This window comes from Chenopodium quinoa, unplaced genomic scaffold, assembly GCF_001683475.1.
Source record: "Chenopodium quinoa cultivar QQ74 unplaced genomic scaffold, ASM168347v1, whole genome shotgun sequence".
Lineage (NCBI taxonomy): Eukaryota > Viridiplantae > Streptophyta > Magnoliopsida > Caryophyllales > Amaranthaceae > Chenopodium > Chenopodium quinoa.
Window position 1 is genome coordinate 1876500 of NW_018744497.1, and position 17404 is coordinate 1893903.

Genomic DNA, 17404 nt, shown 5'->3' on the forward strand with positions numbered 1-17404 from the left:
TCCACCCATTTAGTGAAGTAGTCGACTACAACAAGTATGTACCTCCTTCCGCCTGTAGCAGGCGTATAGGGACCCAGAATATCCATTCCCCACTTAGCAAACAGTAGTGGGCTATGAATGGTAGTGAGGTCAGTAGCCGGACGGTGAATTAGTTTGCCAAACCTTTGGCACTTATCACATTTTTTCACCATTTCCATTGCATCCGCTTCTAAAGTAGGCCAAAAGTAGCCCTGCCGCCTTGTCCGTTGAGCAAGTGACCTACCGCCTATATGGGAAGCGCAGTAACCAGAGTGAAGATCGTCTAGTATCTCTCGTCCCTTTTCTGGAGTAACACACTTTAAGTAGGGTTGAAGGTACCCTATTTTGTGAAGTTCTCCCCTTATCATTTCAAAACTGGCTGCCCGTCTTTTCAGCGCAGCCGCCTGGTGATGATCATCCGGCAGGGTACCGTCTGTCAGATATGCCCTGATTGGATCCATCCAGGTTGAGCTTCTGTCTAGGATTCCAATAGGGTCTTCCTCGATGCTTCTCTTCTCCATTACTTCCCAAAAAACAGTTCGAGGAGTATCACAAGAGGCGGATGATGCTAATTTTGAAAGTGCATCCGCCTGGTTGTTTTCTGATCTCGGCACTTGAGTCAGATGAAAATCTTCAAGAGATCCGACTGCTTGTCGTACCGCCTGTAAATACTTGATCATGGCCGGATGGGTTGCTTCGTATTCGCCACTATACTGACTCACTATCAATTGTGAATCGGAATAGGCGTCTATCTTTCGTGCCCCTGCCGCCTAGCACATGCGGATTCCGGCTAGTAAAGCTTCATATTCTGCCTCATTGTTTGAGGCCTGAAAACTGAAGCGTAGAGCATACTCGCACCTGTCGCCCTCTGGCGACTGACATATGACGCCTGCTTCACAACCATTTGAAGTAGAGCTTCCGTCCACATATACCTTCCAGACTTGGTCTGGATCTCGAGAATCAGGGGGACGAGTCATCTCAACAATAAAGTCAGCAAAGGCTTGCCCCTTCACTGCTTTTCTAGGCTCGAAAGTAACTTCGAGGCTCTGTATTTCTATGGCCCATTTGATCATCCGGCCTGACGACTCCATGGTGGTCAGTGGCCGCTTGATAGGTTGATCTGTATACACGACGACTGCATGTGCCAAAAAGTAGGGCTTCAATTTTTTAACAGCCATGAAGAGTGCAAGACCAAATTTCTCCACTAAGGGATACCTTAACTCGGCATTTTTCAGTACATGACTGAAAAAGTAGACCGGGAGCTGACAGCCGTCTCTTTCAGCAAGAAGAACAGCGCTTAACGCATGATCAAGGACGGCCAGGTACATGTAGAGTACTTCTTTGGGAAAAGGGCTGACCAGCCTTGGCAAGGAATGCAAGTGAACTTTCAATTTCTGGAAGGCCGCCTCAGCATCCGACCCCCATTCAAACCTTGCCTTCTTCTTAATGGCCTGGAAGAAGTATAAGCATTTGTCGCCTGATCGACTTAGAAATCTTCCCAAGGCTGCCAGATAACCTGTTAACTTCTGAACCTCTCGGACGGAACGAGACGACTGCAGGTCGATGACCGCCTGCACCTTCTCAGGGTTCGCCTCTATTCCTCTCTGATTGATAAGGAATCCGAGAAATTTCCCAGACTCAACTCCAAATACACATTTCTTGGGATTGAGCATGACATGGTGCCGCCTGAGTGTTGCGAAAGTTTCTTGGAGATCCGACAGATGATTTATCTGAAGCTTAGACTTGACAATCATATCATCAATGTATGCCTCGACGTTTCTCCCAATCTGATCAAAGAACACAGTGTTTATCATTCGCTGGAAGGTGGTCGGGGCATTCTTAAAACCAAACGGCATGACCGTGTAACAGTATAACCCTTGATCAGTGACGAAGGGCGTCTTCTCCTGATCTTTCTTCCATAAAGGAATTTGATGAAAACCAGAGTAGGCGTCCATAAAGCTCATCAAAGCATGGCCGGCTGTTGAGTCGACCAGGTTATCAATTTTAGGCAGAGGTTAACTGTCTTTGGGGCACGCCATGTTTAAGTCTGTGTAGTCTACACACATTCGCCAGGTGCCATTCGGCTTTTTAAAAAGCACCACATTTGCAACCCAGTCTGGGAAGTAACATTGCCGAATGAACCCTGCATGAAGTAATTTTTTTAACTTCGGCGGCTTCCGCCTGACTTCTTTCTTCGCCATGGTTCCGCTTCTTCTGCCTTACCGGCTTCTTTTTCGGATCCATAGCCAGTTTATGTACCACCAGGTCAGGACTAATGCCTGGCATTTCGTGGACTTCGAATGCAAAGATGTCCTTGTATTCTTTCAACAGTTTGCGAAAATCGTCACCCAGGACTCTCAAAGAAGTCGTCCCAACTTTGATTGTTCGGTCAGGACACGAGTCGTCTAAGATCAGGTCCATATGCTCACCAGCCGACTGAGGGCGGAATTCATCCGACCGTTCCTCTGCCAATGATTGCCTTTCTCTTCTTGTCGCCTGCTTCTTGAACAGGCGCACTCTCCTTGACATTGTCAAGGTCTGTTTTTCCACCACTTGACCCAGCGGCCATAACAGTGGGCTTGATATCCGAGAGATAGCACTCTCGGGCCATCTTCTGATCTTCCCTTAGGGACCCGACTGTTCCATCATCCCTCTCAAACTTGAGCAACATAAGAGATGGGATTATAACAGCCTTGGAATTATTCAGGGTTGGTCGTCCCAGAATCATGTTGTAGGCCGAGAGTTCTTCTACTACCAAGAACCGGACTACCATGTGTCGTCCTTCCCCTTTTTCACCCAAGAGGATGGGTAAATCCACTCGTCCCACTGGGTGGACGACTCCTCCTCCAAACCCTACTAAAGGGTGGGATGCCGGACGTATGCAATCAGCCTGATATTTGAGTTTTGACAGACATTTGCTACTGATAAGATCTGAGGAGCTTCCGATATCTATAAGGATTCGGACAACTCTCTGGTTGGCCACTTTACATTCAATAACGATAGGGTCGTCATGCGGCCCCCTTACCCCTCGTAGATCTTCTTCAGTGATGACAATCTAAGGAAATGAATATTTGGAGGGCCGTTCTTTGTGAACGGAATTTACCTCTAGCCGCCTGATATTGTCTTTGTTGCCCCTAATAGTGGGGCCGCCTCTTGAGAAGCCGCCTGCAATGGTGTAGACGACTGCATAATCTGTATCAGAGCTGTCGGCCTGTTGACTCTTTTTGGCCGACTGCTTTTTCGAGGAGGTGTTCCCCGTACATTTCTTGACATAAGAGTCAAGATCGCCTTGCTCAGCCAGGCGGTCCAGATACCGCATGAGACTGATGCATTCGTTGGTGTGATGACCAACATCTTCATGATAATCACAGAATTTTTCTTGGTTCCGATTGTTTGCAGAACCCTTCATGGGGGCCGGCTTCTCAATTGAGATCCGTCCCTTGATTTCCTTTAGGATAGCTTGGCTATCCTTGTTAAACGCATACTTTGGGGAGTATGGTTTAAATTCTTTCCTCTTCTTCTGGGCCGGCTGTTTAGAGGAATCAGCCGCCCAGACCTCTTTTCTCTTCTTCTCATCTTTAATCTACGACTGTTTCTGTCGTCCTTCTCTTTTGTCGAACCTTTTCCCGTCCGACTGTTTTCCCGTACTACAAAGATCAGTCGCCTGTATATAGGCTTCCTCTTAAGTCAAGGCCTCTTGAAGAGTCGCCACCCTCTTTCGAACCAAATCAAATTTGAATGTCGACCCGTCTTTGAGGCCTCTGAAAAAGTCAGTATAGGCTACCTCATCCGGTAACCCTTGAATCTGTATTCTCATCAGGTTAAACCGCCTGATGTAAGAACGAAGCCCCTCCTTCTCGCCCTGCTGAATCGTTCCTAAATCAAGGGTCGTCTTCTTCGCAGGTATGTTCATGGCAAAGTTGGAGGTGAATAAGTAAGCAAGCGTCCTGAAGTTATTCACACCACCAGTCGGCAGGTTGCCGAACCATTGTTGTGTGATTCCTTTGAGAGTCGCTGGAAAACACTTGCACCAAGTGGGATCATCCAACCCTTGAAGGTACATCAGGTCGGTGAATGCCATCAAATGGTCTTCTGGGGTAATAGTAGTGCCGTCATAGGCGCCTACTAATACATTTTTCACTTTGGCCGGCTGAGCGGCTTCAGTAATTTCCTTGGAGAAGGCCGACGGCTGTTCCCCAAGTCTAAGCAACCGAAGCTGCCAGTCCATAGGTTGGACATTCTTTGCTGCATGCCCTCCAAACAGAGGTGGCTGCAAAAAATATTGTTGTTGCGGTACAAATGGTAAGTTTTGTACCGCATGGTCACTATGAAAGCCGGACTGACGGGAGGTACCGCCTGACTGACTCTCATGATGCGACTGAGTATACCTCATCGAGGTATTGCGTAGACTGTTTTGGAAGTCTAAAGTAGAGGCCGACTCTGACAATCGGTCATTCTTCTTCTGCTCTAGCAATAGCCAAGCATCTGTGTATGTTTTCTTCGACCCGTCCGCCTGAATATGACGAACAGGTTTCCTCTTTCCTGGAGTAGGAAAGCGGTACTTTGTGAAAACAAGGACCGGCGGCTCCCACTTCCTAGAATTAGGATGAGGGGTCGCCTCTTGCCCTTGAACAGGCTTCCTCTTCCCCGAAGAGGAAGGTTTCTTAGCCGACTGCTCCTTGGCCAAAGCAGGCGGCTTCTTGTTGAGCAACTCTTGAATCTCTCCCTTGAAGCCCCTCATGAAGGTCATGAGTTCGTTTCTTGTAATGGGAGCAGACCCATCAGCCGGCTGCTGCTGAACAGGCGGTGCGCCGGCTGGATCACTGAGTCCAGTTTGAAGATCTTCCAGTTCTCTCCTTTCGGTATGACGGGTGCGTCGGGCCCTTAGGGTCCCGTCTGAAGCTGTGTGAGCTTCAACTTCAAATTCTTCCTCAGTATCATGGTCCGACTGAACTTGAGGGTCGTCCAGGGGACGCCTCTCTTCAGGCGTCGGTACAGACGTGGATGCCATCTTAGAAGTACTCTCCCCACAGACGGCGCCAAAATGTTTTGGGGTTTTCTGATGTCCTGCGGGAGAGTTACAATTCTGAGACTAGAACCAGACGCCTGTACCTGTAAAACAAACGGATGCTCCGGACGATTGGAGATCCGCCTCCGACGGTCAAGTTAGTACTTGATTAAGGAGTAATTAATGCGGAAATAAAAGTAATTGGGTCTCTCTAGGTGAGAGTGTTAAATGTGCGTAATCTCCCTTAATGAGGATTAATGGGCATATTTATATGCCTTGGGATGCGTGTCAGTACTAGGTTTAGGTTAAACCTAAGGCTGACTGGGCCTCCCACAATGATTGGGCCTTGTTGGCCGGTTTTTCCATTTGGCATGGGTGGACATGTGTCACATTGCAATTGGTCCAAGGAGGACGAATCTCTTGATGACACGTGGCAGGCTCCTATTGGCCTACATGAAGGACACGTGGCGAAACCTGGCTGGCCCACGTGTCGGATGCTGATTGGTGGATAAAAATCCCCTAATCAGCACACATGTATGATCATTATCATAGAAGCATAAGCGTGTAATGGCATATCAAAGACACTAATAAGAAAGACAAACTAACCAATCACTAAAAAAAACTAATATATACATGGTGAAAAATGAACCCTCCCCCAAGCTAAACCATACATTGTCCTCAGTGTATGCATAAATTAGTGTAATATAAACAATGGGAGAGGGAAATAGGTCTAATGATCAGGAGGGGAAAATTCATACCTCGGGGCGGAACCAGGACCACCCTCAAAATGCTAACTCATCATGCTCCCAATATCATAGAACTCGGACTGAAAGGCGGCGATCTGGTCTCTCAAATCACCAAACGTTGTTGCCATGCTATCATGGGACAACGACAAGTTTGTGACCGCCCTTTGAGTTTCACTAACATCTCTCCTCAGCTCGCCCATTCCATGCATAACGTGGCCCAAATCAGTCCTCATGGAGGCAACCTTCTCCTCCAAGGTAGGTGGTGCTTGCAGCCCTGGCTTGGTGATATCCTCGTCCATGCGTCCCTAGCCCTCCCCCACGTGTAATGGGATACCCTCTAGATGTTGAGGGGGCCACATGAAATCAGGGGGATGATCTAGATATCCTTTCCAGCGACCTGCGGAATCCCTTCCCGTGGGAGAAATGCATAAGGTTCGGGCCGGGGTAATGTAGGTCGACCTACAAGCCATTCGTAGCCTTGACTATGACGTCGTCTCCTCACCAAATTCATTTGATGCAGCCCCCGTGGAAATTCAGCATGGTGGAGCCAGCTACGTTGTACTCTTCCAAATCTGCAAAGTCAGTAATATAACCGCTAACAAGCAGAGTAATCATACCTCCAATAGCAATATCCTTGCTCCCCATAGCTACATGATATAGATGGTCGATAAACCATGCCCCCGGGTTAATGGCCTCATCATAGTTAGAAGGGTCGGGGTGGTCTAACAAATGCCACAATAAATAAAGTTCCTTAGCTGAACAGACTCCCCCTGTGTTCGATCTAGCAAATAGGGTCCATGAGAAGAGTCTGTAGATTAGGCGCATGGCTGGGTGAATGATACAGGTGGCTTTCGAGTGACTAGGATCATAACTATCTAGCCCTGTTAGGTTCTTCCACGTGTCGAGATCACTATATCCATCCAACCTATCGTAGTTGGGTCTGCCTAACTGTCTGTGTGTGGGGACACCTAGTAATACATTAACCTCCCTCACCGTAAGGGTGTAGCGCTCTCTAAAGCAATTGAATGAAATATCCCTAGGTGTGTGTCCATCTGATCTACGTCGGACAACTAAGGTTGACAGGAACTCGTAAGTGATATTGGAATATGTGAGGGCATGTTACGTTAGGAATCCACTCCAACCCAAACGCCTAAAAATCCTCGGGACTTCATTACCCATCCCCAAAGTTTCGATGTCTTCTTGGTCATAAAACCTAGTAGGGACAATGGATCGTGTTCGGATTCGTAAAACGTTTTTCATGTGCTCTTCATTATTCCCGAAATTTATCCCGTAGGTTTCTATGGGAGGGAGTTGGGCGGTTGGTTGTGGTGGGGGTTGGTTTCTTAGACTCGATGTGGATGTGTTCCTAGGGCGATTTCGTCTAGGGTTCAAAGAAGAATCCATGATTCACAACAACACAACAAAATATTCAATTCAAGCACAAGAATCAACCAAATATACTACCACAAAAGTAAGAACTCCACAATCTTCCTCAATATTTAACAAAATTCAACAATGACTCCACAAACTTTACTAGTAACCACTATTCAAACAAGTTCATCTAATAACAAGATGGGCAAGATTTACTCACAAACAACTTACTCTAGCAAGTTTATATGAAAGATTTTACAAATTAAGCATAAAAGAACTTAGAGAGAGAAAGTGTAGGAAAGAGTATACACAAGGTGTGGTGGGTGTTGAATACCTGCAAATGACCCGCTATTGCAACGTACAACACCTTAGGTAGTTGCCTTGGTCACCCAATTGCTTCAAATTCACCACAAGTAAAAACACCAAAATTGATTTCAAAACCTAGGGTTTGAATATTTTTTATGAGTATGGGGTATAATTGTGTTTTTGATAGCAAAGTTTTATATAAGTTGAGTAGAAAGGATGAGAGGATGAAGATCTTGATGAAATTGAGAATGGGTAATGAGGGATTTGAAGTTTAGTGAAAAGGGTGTGCGTGGGGAGGGAGATTAGAGATTGAGATATTAAAGGTGTAAAGTGAGGGGCACGAGCGTGCTTGGTATAAAAAAGGGGGGCACGGACGTGCCCTAGGGAGGTACGGATGTGCCTCTGTTGTAGAATTGCAGCTAAGCCAGAGGCACGGACGTGCCTCAGGCAAAACTTTTTTTTTTTTTTTTTTGTTTCACCTACATAAAGAGAGAAAAAAAAATGTGAAAACATAAATAGATAAATCTACAAATAAAAATAAAAATAAAAATCAAGTAAAAGATATAGAATGGGTTGCCTCTCATTTAGCGCTTGTTTATAAGGTTTCAAGCTTGACCTCCTCTATGCTCTAATTTTCCTGCAATGGGGTGGAGAGTGTGATGTCCACTCTTTCATCGATAGGGTCACCAACTCGATAATGCTTCCCTCTTCGGCCATTAACCTTGAAGGGTTCCCCTTTTGCGTTTCCTAGCTCAATGGTGCCGCAGGGATACACCATCTTAACCTTAAATGGACCTTACCATCTAGGCCGAAGCTTACCAGGAAATAGCCTCAACCTCGAGTTGAATAAAAGGACTTGATCTCCTTCCTTGAACTCTCTTTTCACAAAACCCTTATCGTGTCGTTTCTTTGCCTTTTCCTTGTATAATTTTGAACTTTTGTAGGCTTCGAGGCGTAGTTCATCTAGCTCATTCAACTGTAGTAGTCTCTTTTCACCCGCTGCTTGAGCATCAAAATTCAAGCTCTTTATTGCCCAAAATGCTCGGTGTTCCAGTTCTACGGGCAAGTGGCATGCTTTTCCATAGACTAGTTTATATGGGGTTGTACCTATCGGAGTTTTGAAGGCCGTTCGGTACGCCCATAGTGCATCATCAATTTTTGCGGACCAATCTTTCTTTGTCTTTGCAACCGTCTTCTCTAGAATAGACTTGATCTCTCGGTTGGATACTTCAACTTGGCGACTGGTTTGAGGATGATAGCCAATTCCAAGCCTTTGTTGTACTCCATATTTCTTTAACATTGCTTCAAACCGATGTTCCAAGAAATGTGTCTCTCTGTCACTAATCAACACACGTGGGATACCAAATTGTGGAAAAATAGTTTTCTTAATGAATTTACTTACCACTCGAGCATCGTTGGTTGGAGTAGCTATAGCTTCCACCCACTTTGATACGTAGTCAACGGCTACCAAGATGTAACGGTTACCATGGGAAAAAGGAAACGAACCCATGAAGTCTATCCCCAACACATCAAACAACTCGATCTCGAGTATGTTGTTGAGTGGCATCTCATTCTTCTTAGAAATATTGCCCGTCCGTTGACATCGTTCACATGCCTTGACATAAGAATATGCGTCCTTGAACATGGTTAGCCAATAGAATCCACATTGCAAGATCTTTGTAGTTATCTTCGATGGGCCTGCATGTCCACCACATGGTAAGTCATGGCAATGAGAAATAATATTATTTACCTCGTTTTCTAGAATGCATCGTCGAATCATAGTATCCGCGCATTGCTTGTACAAGAACGGGTCATCCTAAAAATATCTCTTTGCCTCATAAAGGAATTTCTTCCTTTGTTGAGAAGAGTAGCCATGAGGCATTGTACCTGTGGAAAGAAAATTAGTCAAGTCAGCATACCAAGGTGATCCAGTTTGCAATAAAGCTAATAGATGTTCGGCAGGGAAAGAATCATCAAAAGGGATATTGTCCCCATCCTCAGGGTCGAGGAGAAGGCGGGAGAGATGGTCTGCGACAACATTCTCTGTCCCTTTTGTATCCTTAATCTTTATATCATAGTCCTGTAATTGAAGGATCCACCGAATCAACCGAGGTTTCGCATGGGTTTTTCTCATCAAATATCTCAGTGCTGCATTATCTATATGGATAATAACTTTTGAACCAACCAAATAATAATGAAACTTGTCAATTGCATAAATTACAGCTAGCATCTCTTTTTCAGTTGTGGCATAATTCATTTGAGCAGAGCTAAGAGTTTTGCTAGCGTAATAAATAGCACGAAGCTTTTTATCCTTTCGTTGCCCCAAAACAGCTCCTACCGCATAGTCACTGGCATCACACATGATTTCACACGGTAAGCTCCAATCTGGGGGTTGCATGACAAGAGCAGAGATCAAAGCTTTCTTTCAACCTGTTAAAAGCTTCAAGACAAGAATCAGTGAAGACAAAAGGAACATCCTTAGCTAAAAGCTCATTTAGAGGTCGAGCTATTTTTGAAAAATCCTTAATAAAGCGACGGTAAAAACCTGCATGAGCAAGGAAACTTCGAACTCCTTTTACAGAATTCGAAGGGGGTAAACTCTCTATGACCTCTATCTTAGCCTTATCAACCTCAACATCCTTATTTGATACAACATGACCTAAACAATTCCCTGTTGCACCATAAAATGGCATCCTAAATTATACAAAGGACATGTGAATGTAGTATTTTCCTGATAACAAGGACGAATAGGAATTTGAAATAAACCAGAATAATTTACAAGGAATGCTTTGCTAACCTTTCAAGCATTTGATCAATGAAGGGTAGAGGAAAATGATCCTTTTAGGTGGCCTTATTTAATTTTCTATAGTCGATACACATTCGCCACCCTGTGACAGTCCTAGTGGCGACTGGCTCACCCTTGTCATTCTTGACAACGGTCATACCTCCTTTTTTGGGTACTACTTGTACAGGGCTAACCCACTTACTATCTGAAATAGGGTAGATTATTCTCGCAGCAAGTAGTTTAAGAACCTCTTTTTTCACTACCTCCATCATATTTGGATTAAGCCTTCTTTGAGGTTCTATAAAGGAAGCATGATCATTCTCAAGAATAATTTTATGCATACAAAAAGAAGGATTAATACCCTTAATATCGTCAATGGTGTACCCAATTACACTTTTATACTTTCTTAAAACAGTGAGCAATTGCTCAATTTTGTTTCCTTGAGTTCAGCATTAACAATAACAGGGTATGAATTATTAGGACCAAGATATGCATATTTCAGATTAGATGGAAGAGGTTTCAACTCTACCTCGGGAGGCATAGTACCCTCCCCAACACTCACTGCACTAAGTACTTCTCTGATTGGAGTAGTGATTGGGTTAGCCTTTGCTTCTTCAAGTAGCCTGATATACTCCCTTGATTCCCAATCTCCATCATCGTCCTTCTCTACTAGCACTGTTTCAAGTTCATCATCTGTTTTACGCAACGGAAGTTGCTCATTCTGCAGATCATCAAGAACATCTATCTGACAAACGGTCTCCCCCATAGAGGGAGTACCCATAGCATTTAAAAGTGAGTATTCCACTTTCTCATCATCAACCTCAAAGGTGATCTTACCATTCTTCATATCAACTATTGCACCTGCAGTAGCTAAGAAAGGCCTACCAAGAATAATAGGAACATGTGCATCCTCCTTCATTTCCATCACAACAAAATCACAAGGAATAAAGAATTTACCTACACGAAGAGGTACATCCTCAAGTACACCCAAAGAAAATTTGACTGACCTATCTGCAAGTTGCAAGGATATGCGTGTGGGTTTGAGTTCACCCATTTGCAGCTTCTTACAGATGGAGCGTGGCATAAGACTCACACTTGCACCAAGATCACATAATGCCCTGTTAATTTCGATATCTCCAAGCTTCATTAGAATTGAATAGCTACCCTGATCGCCTAATTTCTTAGGGAGAGTATTTTGCAATATAGCACTACACTTTGCAGTCAAAGCAACTTTAGCATTCTATTTTAGTCTTTTCTTGTTAGAAAGCATATCCTTTAAAAATTTAGCATAAGAAGGCATCTCGGATATAGCATCTAAAAATGGAATATTAATATGATGCTTTTTCAAGATATTAAGAAATTTACCGTACTTTTTCTCTAGCTTAGCTTGAGCTAACCTCTATGGAAAAGGAACCTTTGGCACAGATGGAGCAAGAGGTTTTGAAGTTGCTTCCTTTGGCTCTTCCTCAATCTTAGAACTATCAATCACCTTCTCACTTCCGCTTACTCCTTCAACAACCTCCCGTGATGGCTCCTTGATAGGAGGATCTTCCAATTGCTTCCCACTCCTTAAAGTTACTACAATCATATGCTCCTTCTGTGGTTGCTATGTCTTACCCGGAAAAGTGCCGGGTGTCTTTAAAGATTGGCCAACTTGATTAGCAAGTTGACTTATCTGATTTTCCATGAGCTTACTCCGGGCTTGTAACTGTTGTATGGAACCAATTTGTTTTTGGATGGAATTGTTGGTTATGGTGATAAAATTTTCCAACATTAGTTCAAGGTTGGACTTTTGAGGAGGTGGTTGAAAAGGTTGTTGGACTGGAGGTGGCCTTGGTTGGAAATCAAGTGGTGCATTGTAGTTGTTGTTTCGAGGTGGTGTTGGAGGTGGATTTTGTTGGGCTTGGGTATTCTTGTTGGAAAAATTTGGGTGCTTCTTCCAACCTTCATTATATGTGTTAGAGTGGGGGTCAAATGGCCTTTTAGGGCTGGAAGTGTAAAATGCATTGGCTTCTTTAATCGACATGTCATTTGATTTTTGTTGGCAATTGGGTGCAATGTGAAATTGCACATTACACATTTGACAAGTCTCAGATAAGCTAGCAGATGTTCCACCTTGGAGTCTATCAAACTTAATTGTCAATACCTGCACAGAACTAGTCAAAAGAGTTAGAGCATCAACATCTAATTTACCTCCCTTCTTCACATTATGTCGGCCTCGTGGATGACAATGATCATTGGCTGCCATCTTATAAATCAACTCCCTTGCCTCAATTGGGTTCTTTGTCAAGAGAGAACCTCCCGATGCAGCATAAATGTAGATTCGGAACTCATGGGTTAAACCATTATAGAAGGTTTGAATCAACATCCATTCAAGAATACCATGGTGGGGGCATTGCCTCTGCAATCGCTTAAATCTCCTCCATGCCTCATAAAGGTACTCATCATCTGACTGTCGGAAGGTAGATAATTTGTTTCTCAGCCTTGCAGTCTTCTCTTGCCTTAAAAACATTACTACGAAAGCCTTCACCAGCTTGTCCCATGTATGAAACGAGCCAGTGCCTTCATCTCTCAACCATTCTTTCACCCTATCCCGTAGTGAGAAAGGGAAAAGGCGAAGCATGATAACTTCATCTGTAACACCATTCATTTTCATCGTATCACATTTCTCCAGAAAGCTATCAATATGACTTACAGGGCAATCATGTGGTGTGCCTGCAAATGAATCATTGGAGATGAATTGAATGAACTGTGGTTTCAATTCAAAGTGTTGAGCAGTGATAGGTGGTCTAACAATGCTTGAGTGGAGTCTGGTTGTCGTATCAGGAATACCGTACTCTAAAATAGGTTTCGTGTCGTCTTCCATGTTTCTATTGTTTTGATTTCTCCCTTTTCTTCAACCTCTTCTTCTCCTTGCAGTTGCTTCGATTTCAGAATCAAAAGGTGCTAAATCGTCTGAGCCTGAACCTCGTGTTTGCATGCAACAAGGAACTAAACGCAGAGTATCAGAAACACAAGAGACAATAGCCGAAGCAACGAATAAAGCTTAGCACAAACGAATCACAAATAATAAGAAAGAAATTGTTAATCCCCGGCAACGGTGCCAAAATTTGATAGGCGTGTCGCGTACCTAACAAAAATTACCAAACAAGACTACTACTATATATGTAGACGAGCAAGTTAGGATCGAATACCAAGAGACTAAGGTTCACCTAATTAAATAGACTCAAATTATCACTAAGAAAGTAACAATCAATGGTGAAATATTATAAGAACTAATACATAAAGAACTCAATAAATCTAAAGAATGTGATATATCAATGAACTAAAACATCCAAGATCACGTATCACCACAATTACGATCGATACAATTATCTATCTACCCCTAGCCTACAAATCCAATTAACATGGGGAAAAGGAAACCCTAATCAATACCAAGGACCTATCTTGAGTATCAATGGCTTCTCTAACCACAGTCAAGCCTATTCTCATGGAATCATGCAAATTAGAGACATTAAACACCTTGCTTGCTTCCCAATTATCAATTCAACTAATCTCGTGATGAATCTCAAACCCTAAATTGATCTACTCAAATCCGTTAAAACCCAACTCTAGTTGTGATCAAAACTATGAAATAATAACAATACTAATTATCTCTAATCTAGTATTGGCATAATTACAATCAATTTAGCATAAACAATCGCAATTGTCATTAGAGAATTGAAAGAATCAATTCTTGCATCAACCTCAATTGGGCTACCCTAGATCTTGGAATATAAAAACTACTCACACATATTGATATAAGCAATAGCAAAAATAATCAAAGAAAACATAATTAAGAAATAAGGGATGAAAGAAAAATACCAAATCTTGAAATAAATGGAGATTGCAAAAGTAGAACTTGAACCTTTAATTACAAAGGCAACGTAAAAGTTTTAGAGAAAACTAGGTCTAATAAGGAATGCTAGATAGTTAAATAAAATAAAGTCTGGGGTATTTATACTCCCAACAAAAAGATAATACAATGTAAGAAAATTCAGTGCATCCCCCTAAGAGGCATGGACGTGCCTACAAGAGGCACGGACGTGCCTACAAGAGGCATGGACGTACCTCACTTCAAGTAAGGTTCTTCTCGTCTTCTGGACTCCAGGCACGGACGTTCCTCATATGCAGATTCGAAGGCAGTAACAGAGACACGGACGTGCCTCTATGAGACATGAACGTGTCTCACTTCCAGAGAATTTCCCTCAGTTTCTGAGGCTCGGGCACGGACGTGCCTGATCTGGGCATGAGCGTGCCTCTCCTAAACATGGCCATGCTTCACTCCAAAAAGGCCTAAGTAACTCGTTCTTCAACCAACGAGCTTTGTGAAGGTCCGTGGGCCTCGGTTTAGTCTCATGACTTCATAAAAATCTCTAAATTAGCTTCGTTAATCCTGAAATACATAAAAAAAACAACGAAACTACCCATAAAAGCATCAAATCATCGAGACTAAACCAAATCCAACCAAAATGAACTAAAATACTAAGCTAGACTAATAAGAACAACTAAAAAGAGGCTAATAATTATGCACAAAACACTGCTTATCACTAGGCCTTGCCTAGCGCCAGCGCCTAGCATGCTAGAAAGGCCTAACCTTGCGATGCTTGGGTGCATGGCTTGCTAGCACACACGCAAGGCCCTAGCACGCCTAGCATTCTAGGCTTTGAGACGGGTCTTGCCTAGCCTAGCATTCACATAGCTAGGCTAATGCGAGGCTACGACTAGGCTCGTACTTGTAACTTGGTTGATTTCGCGTCTCGTCGAATTCTAAACTCGACTCGACTTGCGACGTTCAATCTCGACGCTCTAAGCTCGATGTCCGACATCTTTGTTCGTAAAACTCCGACAACTCATCAAATCCTTCGGATTGATTCGTCGTCTCGGATTGGTTGTTCGATTTGGTTCGACCCGAAGGGTTCAGCCAAGATTAAGCTGTAATATTAATAGTACATTAAAATTACTGATCGGAAGCGGCCTCCACCTAAGCATTCCGATAACTTAACCTTACTGAAGAATTAGCTATTGGATAATTCCAAACCCTCTATCGGAATAATACACTTGTTGGAAGGTCACCATTCCTTTCACAATTTGTCATCACAAATTTCAATCTTAGGGAAAAAGATTTCTTTAATCAAAGTCAAATTGGAGAATTCTACCTCCCAAGCTCCAATCTTCTATTCCAATTTAAGGGGAGAGGTACATCTAACCCTACTCTTCCCTCCTATTTTAATAACATGCCTAGTGGATGCTTGTTTTTTGATGTGTGTAGTTCCTATGATCATGATGCATCTAATTTCCCTCACTCTTTTTCAAATGTATGTGATGACTTTGATGGTAATGAGAATGAGCATGTGAACAATATGTCTAATAACAATTGATCACTGTTTGATAATCAAAGAGGTAAAGGTAATAGGAATTACCACAACCAAGGTAATTTTGACAACTATAAACAAGGTGGTGGTTATAGGAACCAAGGAAACCAAGGTTTCTGAGGGAATTATAACAACCAAGGTTATAGTTGCTAAAATAAAAACCAAGGTTATGGTAACCAATTCCAAGCTAGAGGTAATGGACAACAAAGGTAGGGGCAATTTTCAAAATAATTAACAAAGAGGCCCTCCTCTCTGTTTTGTCCAAAGACCCATGCTCAAAATGATAATTCCTATGCACCACCCTCTTCTTCTAGGTCTAATTTGGAAGAGATCATTGAAAATAAAACCAAGATTTTGAACACCTACATGGCGATAAGCGATAAGAAGTTCAATGAAAAGATGACCCACAACAAAATGCTTGAAAACCAGATGTCTAAACTTACCAATGCCTTGAAAGACAATGCAAGCCCCTCTTCTTATCCCCCCAAGGCCTAGACTAAAAAAGACTTGTCAATGCTATTTTCACAAGAAGAGGTAAGGAACTTAAGGATAGTTTGCCTAGGAAGAGTAAGGCTAAGGAGAGCTCCAATGAGGTTTTGGTTGAAGATGTTGGAGATGATGCACCTATGAGCTGTGAAACCTTGTGAGAAGAAGGAAGAGAAAGAAGTTGTGAAATCTAAGCTTCCCTACCCTCAAAAGTTTTTAAAGAATAAAATGGATGAGCAATTAGGGAAGTTCATTCAGATGCTTAAGAAACTTCATCTTTCCCTACCCTTCATCGATGTTATCCACCAAATGTCAAACTATGTTAAGTTTCTTAAGGACATTTGAGTGGGAGAAGGACTTGTGATGTGGTTGAAATAGTGAATCTCACCGAAAATTCACTACTACAAAATAATCTCAAGTAGCACCTAAAAAGTGTTACATAATGTGGTAAAAGTGTTATTATAGACAATAGGTAACACTATTTTTGGTCATACATCCACCCATGTTACCTAAGGTCTTACGTAACACTTTGGGTTATGTATGGTAACACTTTCAAAGTGTTACTACAAAACCTCTTATGTAACACTTTTTGTATTATTAGTATCATTTTAAAGTGTTACTTTTATATCTTATGTAACACTTACTTATCTTTAGTAACATTTTTTTTATCATATAGTATCACTTTATTCAACATAATGTATCACTTTTTCGATCTAACGTAACACTTTGTTGATTGTTAGGTAACATTTTTCAACTATCTTTTGACATATGATAACATTTTATTCGACATTATGTATCACTTTTCGCAAACTAATGTAACACCTTATTAATTAATAGGTATCATTTATTATCATTATTATTATTATTATTATTATTATTATTATTATTATTATTATTATTATTATTATTATTATTATTATTATTATTATTATTATTATTATTATTATTATTATTATTATTATTATTATTATTATTATTATTATTATTATTATTATTATTATTATTATTAATAAGTAAAACAACTATGAATAAGAATTTAACATATATGATAGCCAAAATTTTGAATTGAAATAATTTCATAATTCTAACAAAAAAATCAATAAACACTAAATTTAATGATTGGCCAAACAATATAATAATCCAAACAAAAAGAAAATCAACAATCAGCGATAGCAGTAAACAACATTAATAACCATGGATAGTAGCAGCTAGCTAGAAAAATAGAAGCAACAGTAACAGTAGCTACCAGCAGCCTATTTAGCAGCAAACA

At 42.0% G+C, this 17404-nt stretch overlaps 2 protein-coding genes across 2 annotated transcripts; both read right to left on the bottom strand.

The window, feature by feature from the left end:
- Positions 1–9815: 9815 nt before the first annotated feature.
- On the bottom strand, positions 9816–10506 carry LOC110697730 (uncharacterized mitochondrial protein AtMg00860-like). Its single transcript, XM_021875108.1, has 2 exons — positions 10368–10506; positions 9816–10120 (listed from the first exon to the last, which is right to left on the bottom strand). The coding sequence occupies exons 1-2, from the start codon at positions 10504–10506 to the stop codon at positions 9816–9818; spliced, it is 444 nt and encodes a 147-aa protein (XP_021730800.1).
- Positions 10507–10640: 134 nt separating this feature from the next.
- On the bottom strand, positions 10641–11822 carry LOC110697731. Its single transcript, XM_021875109.1, has 2 exons — positions 11649–11822; positions 10641–11474 (listed from the first exon to the last, which is right to left on the bottom strand). The coding sequence occupies exons 1-2, from the start codon at positions 11820–11822 to the stop codon at positions 10641–10643; spliced, it is 1008 nt and encodes a 335-aa protein (XP_021730801.1).
- Between the last annotated feature and the right edge of the window lie 5582 nt (positions 11823–17404).

What these genes read in the sequence shown, in the direction of transcription:
- LOC110697731 (XM_021875109.1), bottom strand. Translation starts at nt 11,822, where the DNA reads ATGATTGTAGTAACTTTAAGGAGTGGGAAGCAATTGGAAGATCCTCCT. An exon ending in TTGCTCCATCTGTGCCAAAG is followed by an intron (nt 11,475 to 11,648) that starts GTTCCTTTTCCA and finishes AGACTAAAATAG; the next exon opens with AATGCTAAAGTTGCTTTGAC.
- LOC110697730 (XM_021875108.1), bottom strand. Translation starts at nt 10,506, where the DNA reads ATGATGGAGGTAGTGAAAAAAGAGGTTCTTAAACTACTTGCTGCGAGA. An exon ending in CGTTGTCAAGAATGACAAGG is followed by an intron (nt 10,121 to 10,367) that starts GTGAGCCAGTCG and finishes ATGGTGCAACAG; the next exon opens with GGAATTGTTTAGGTCATGTT.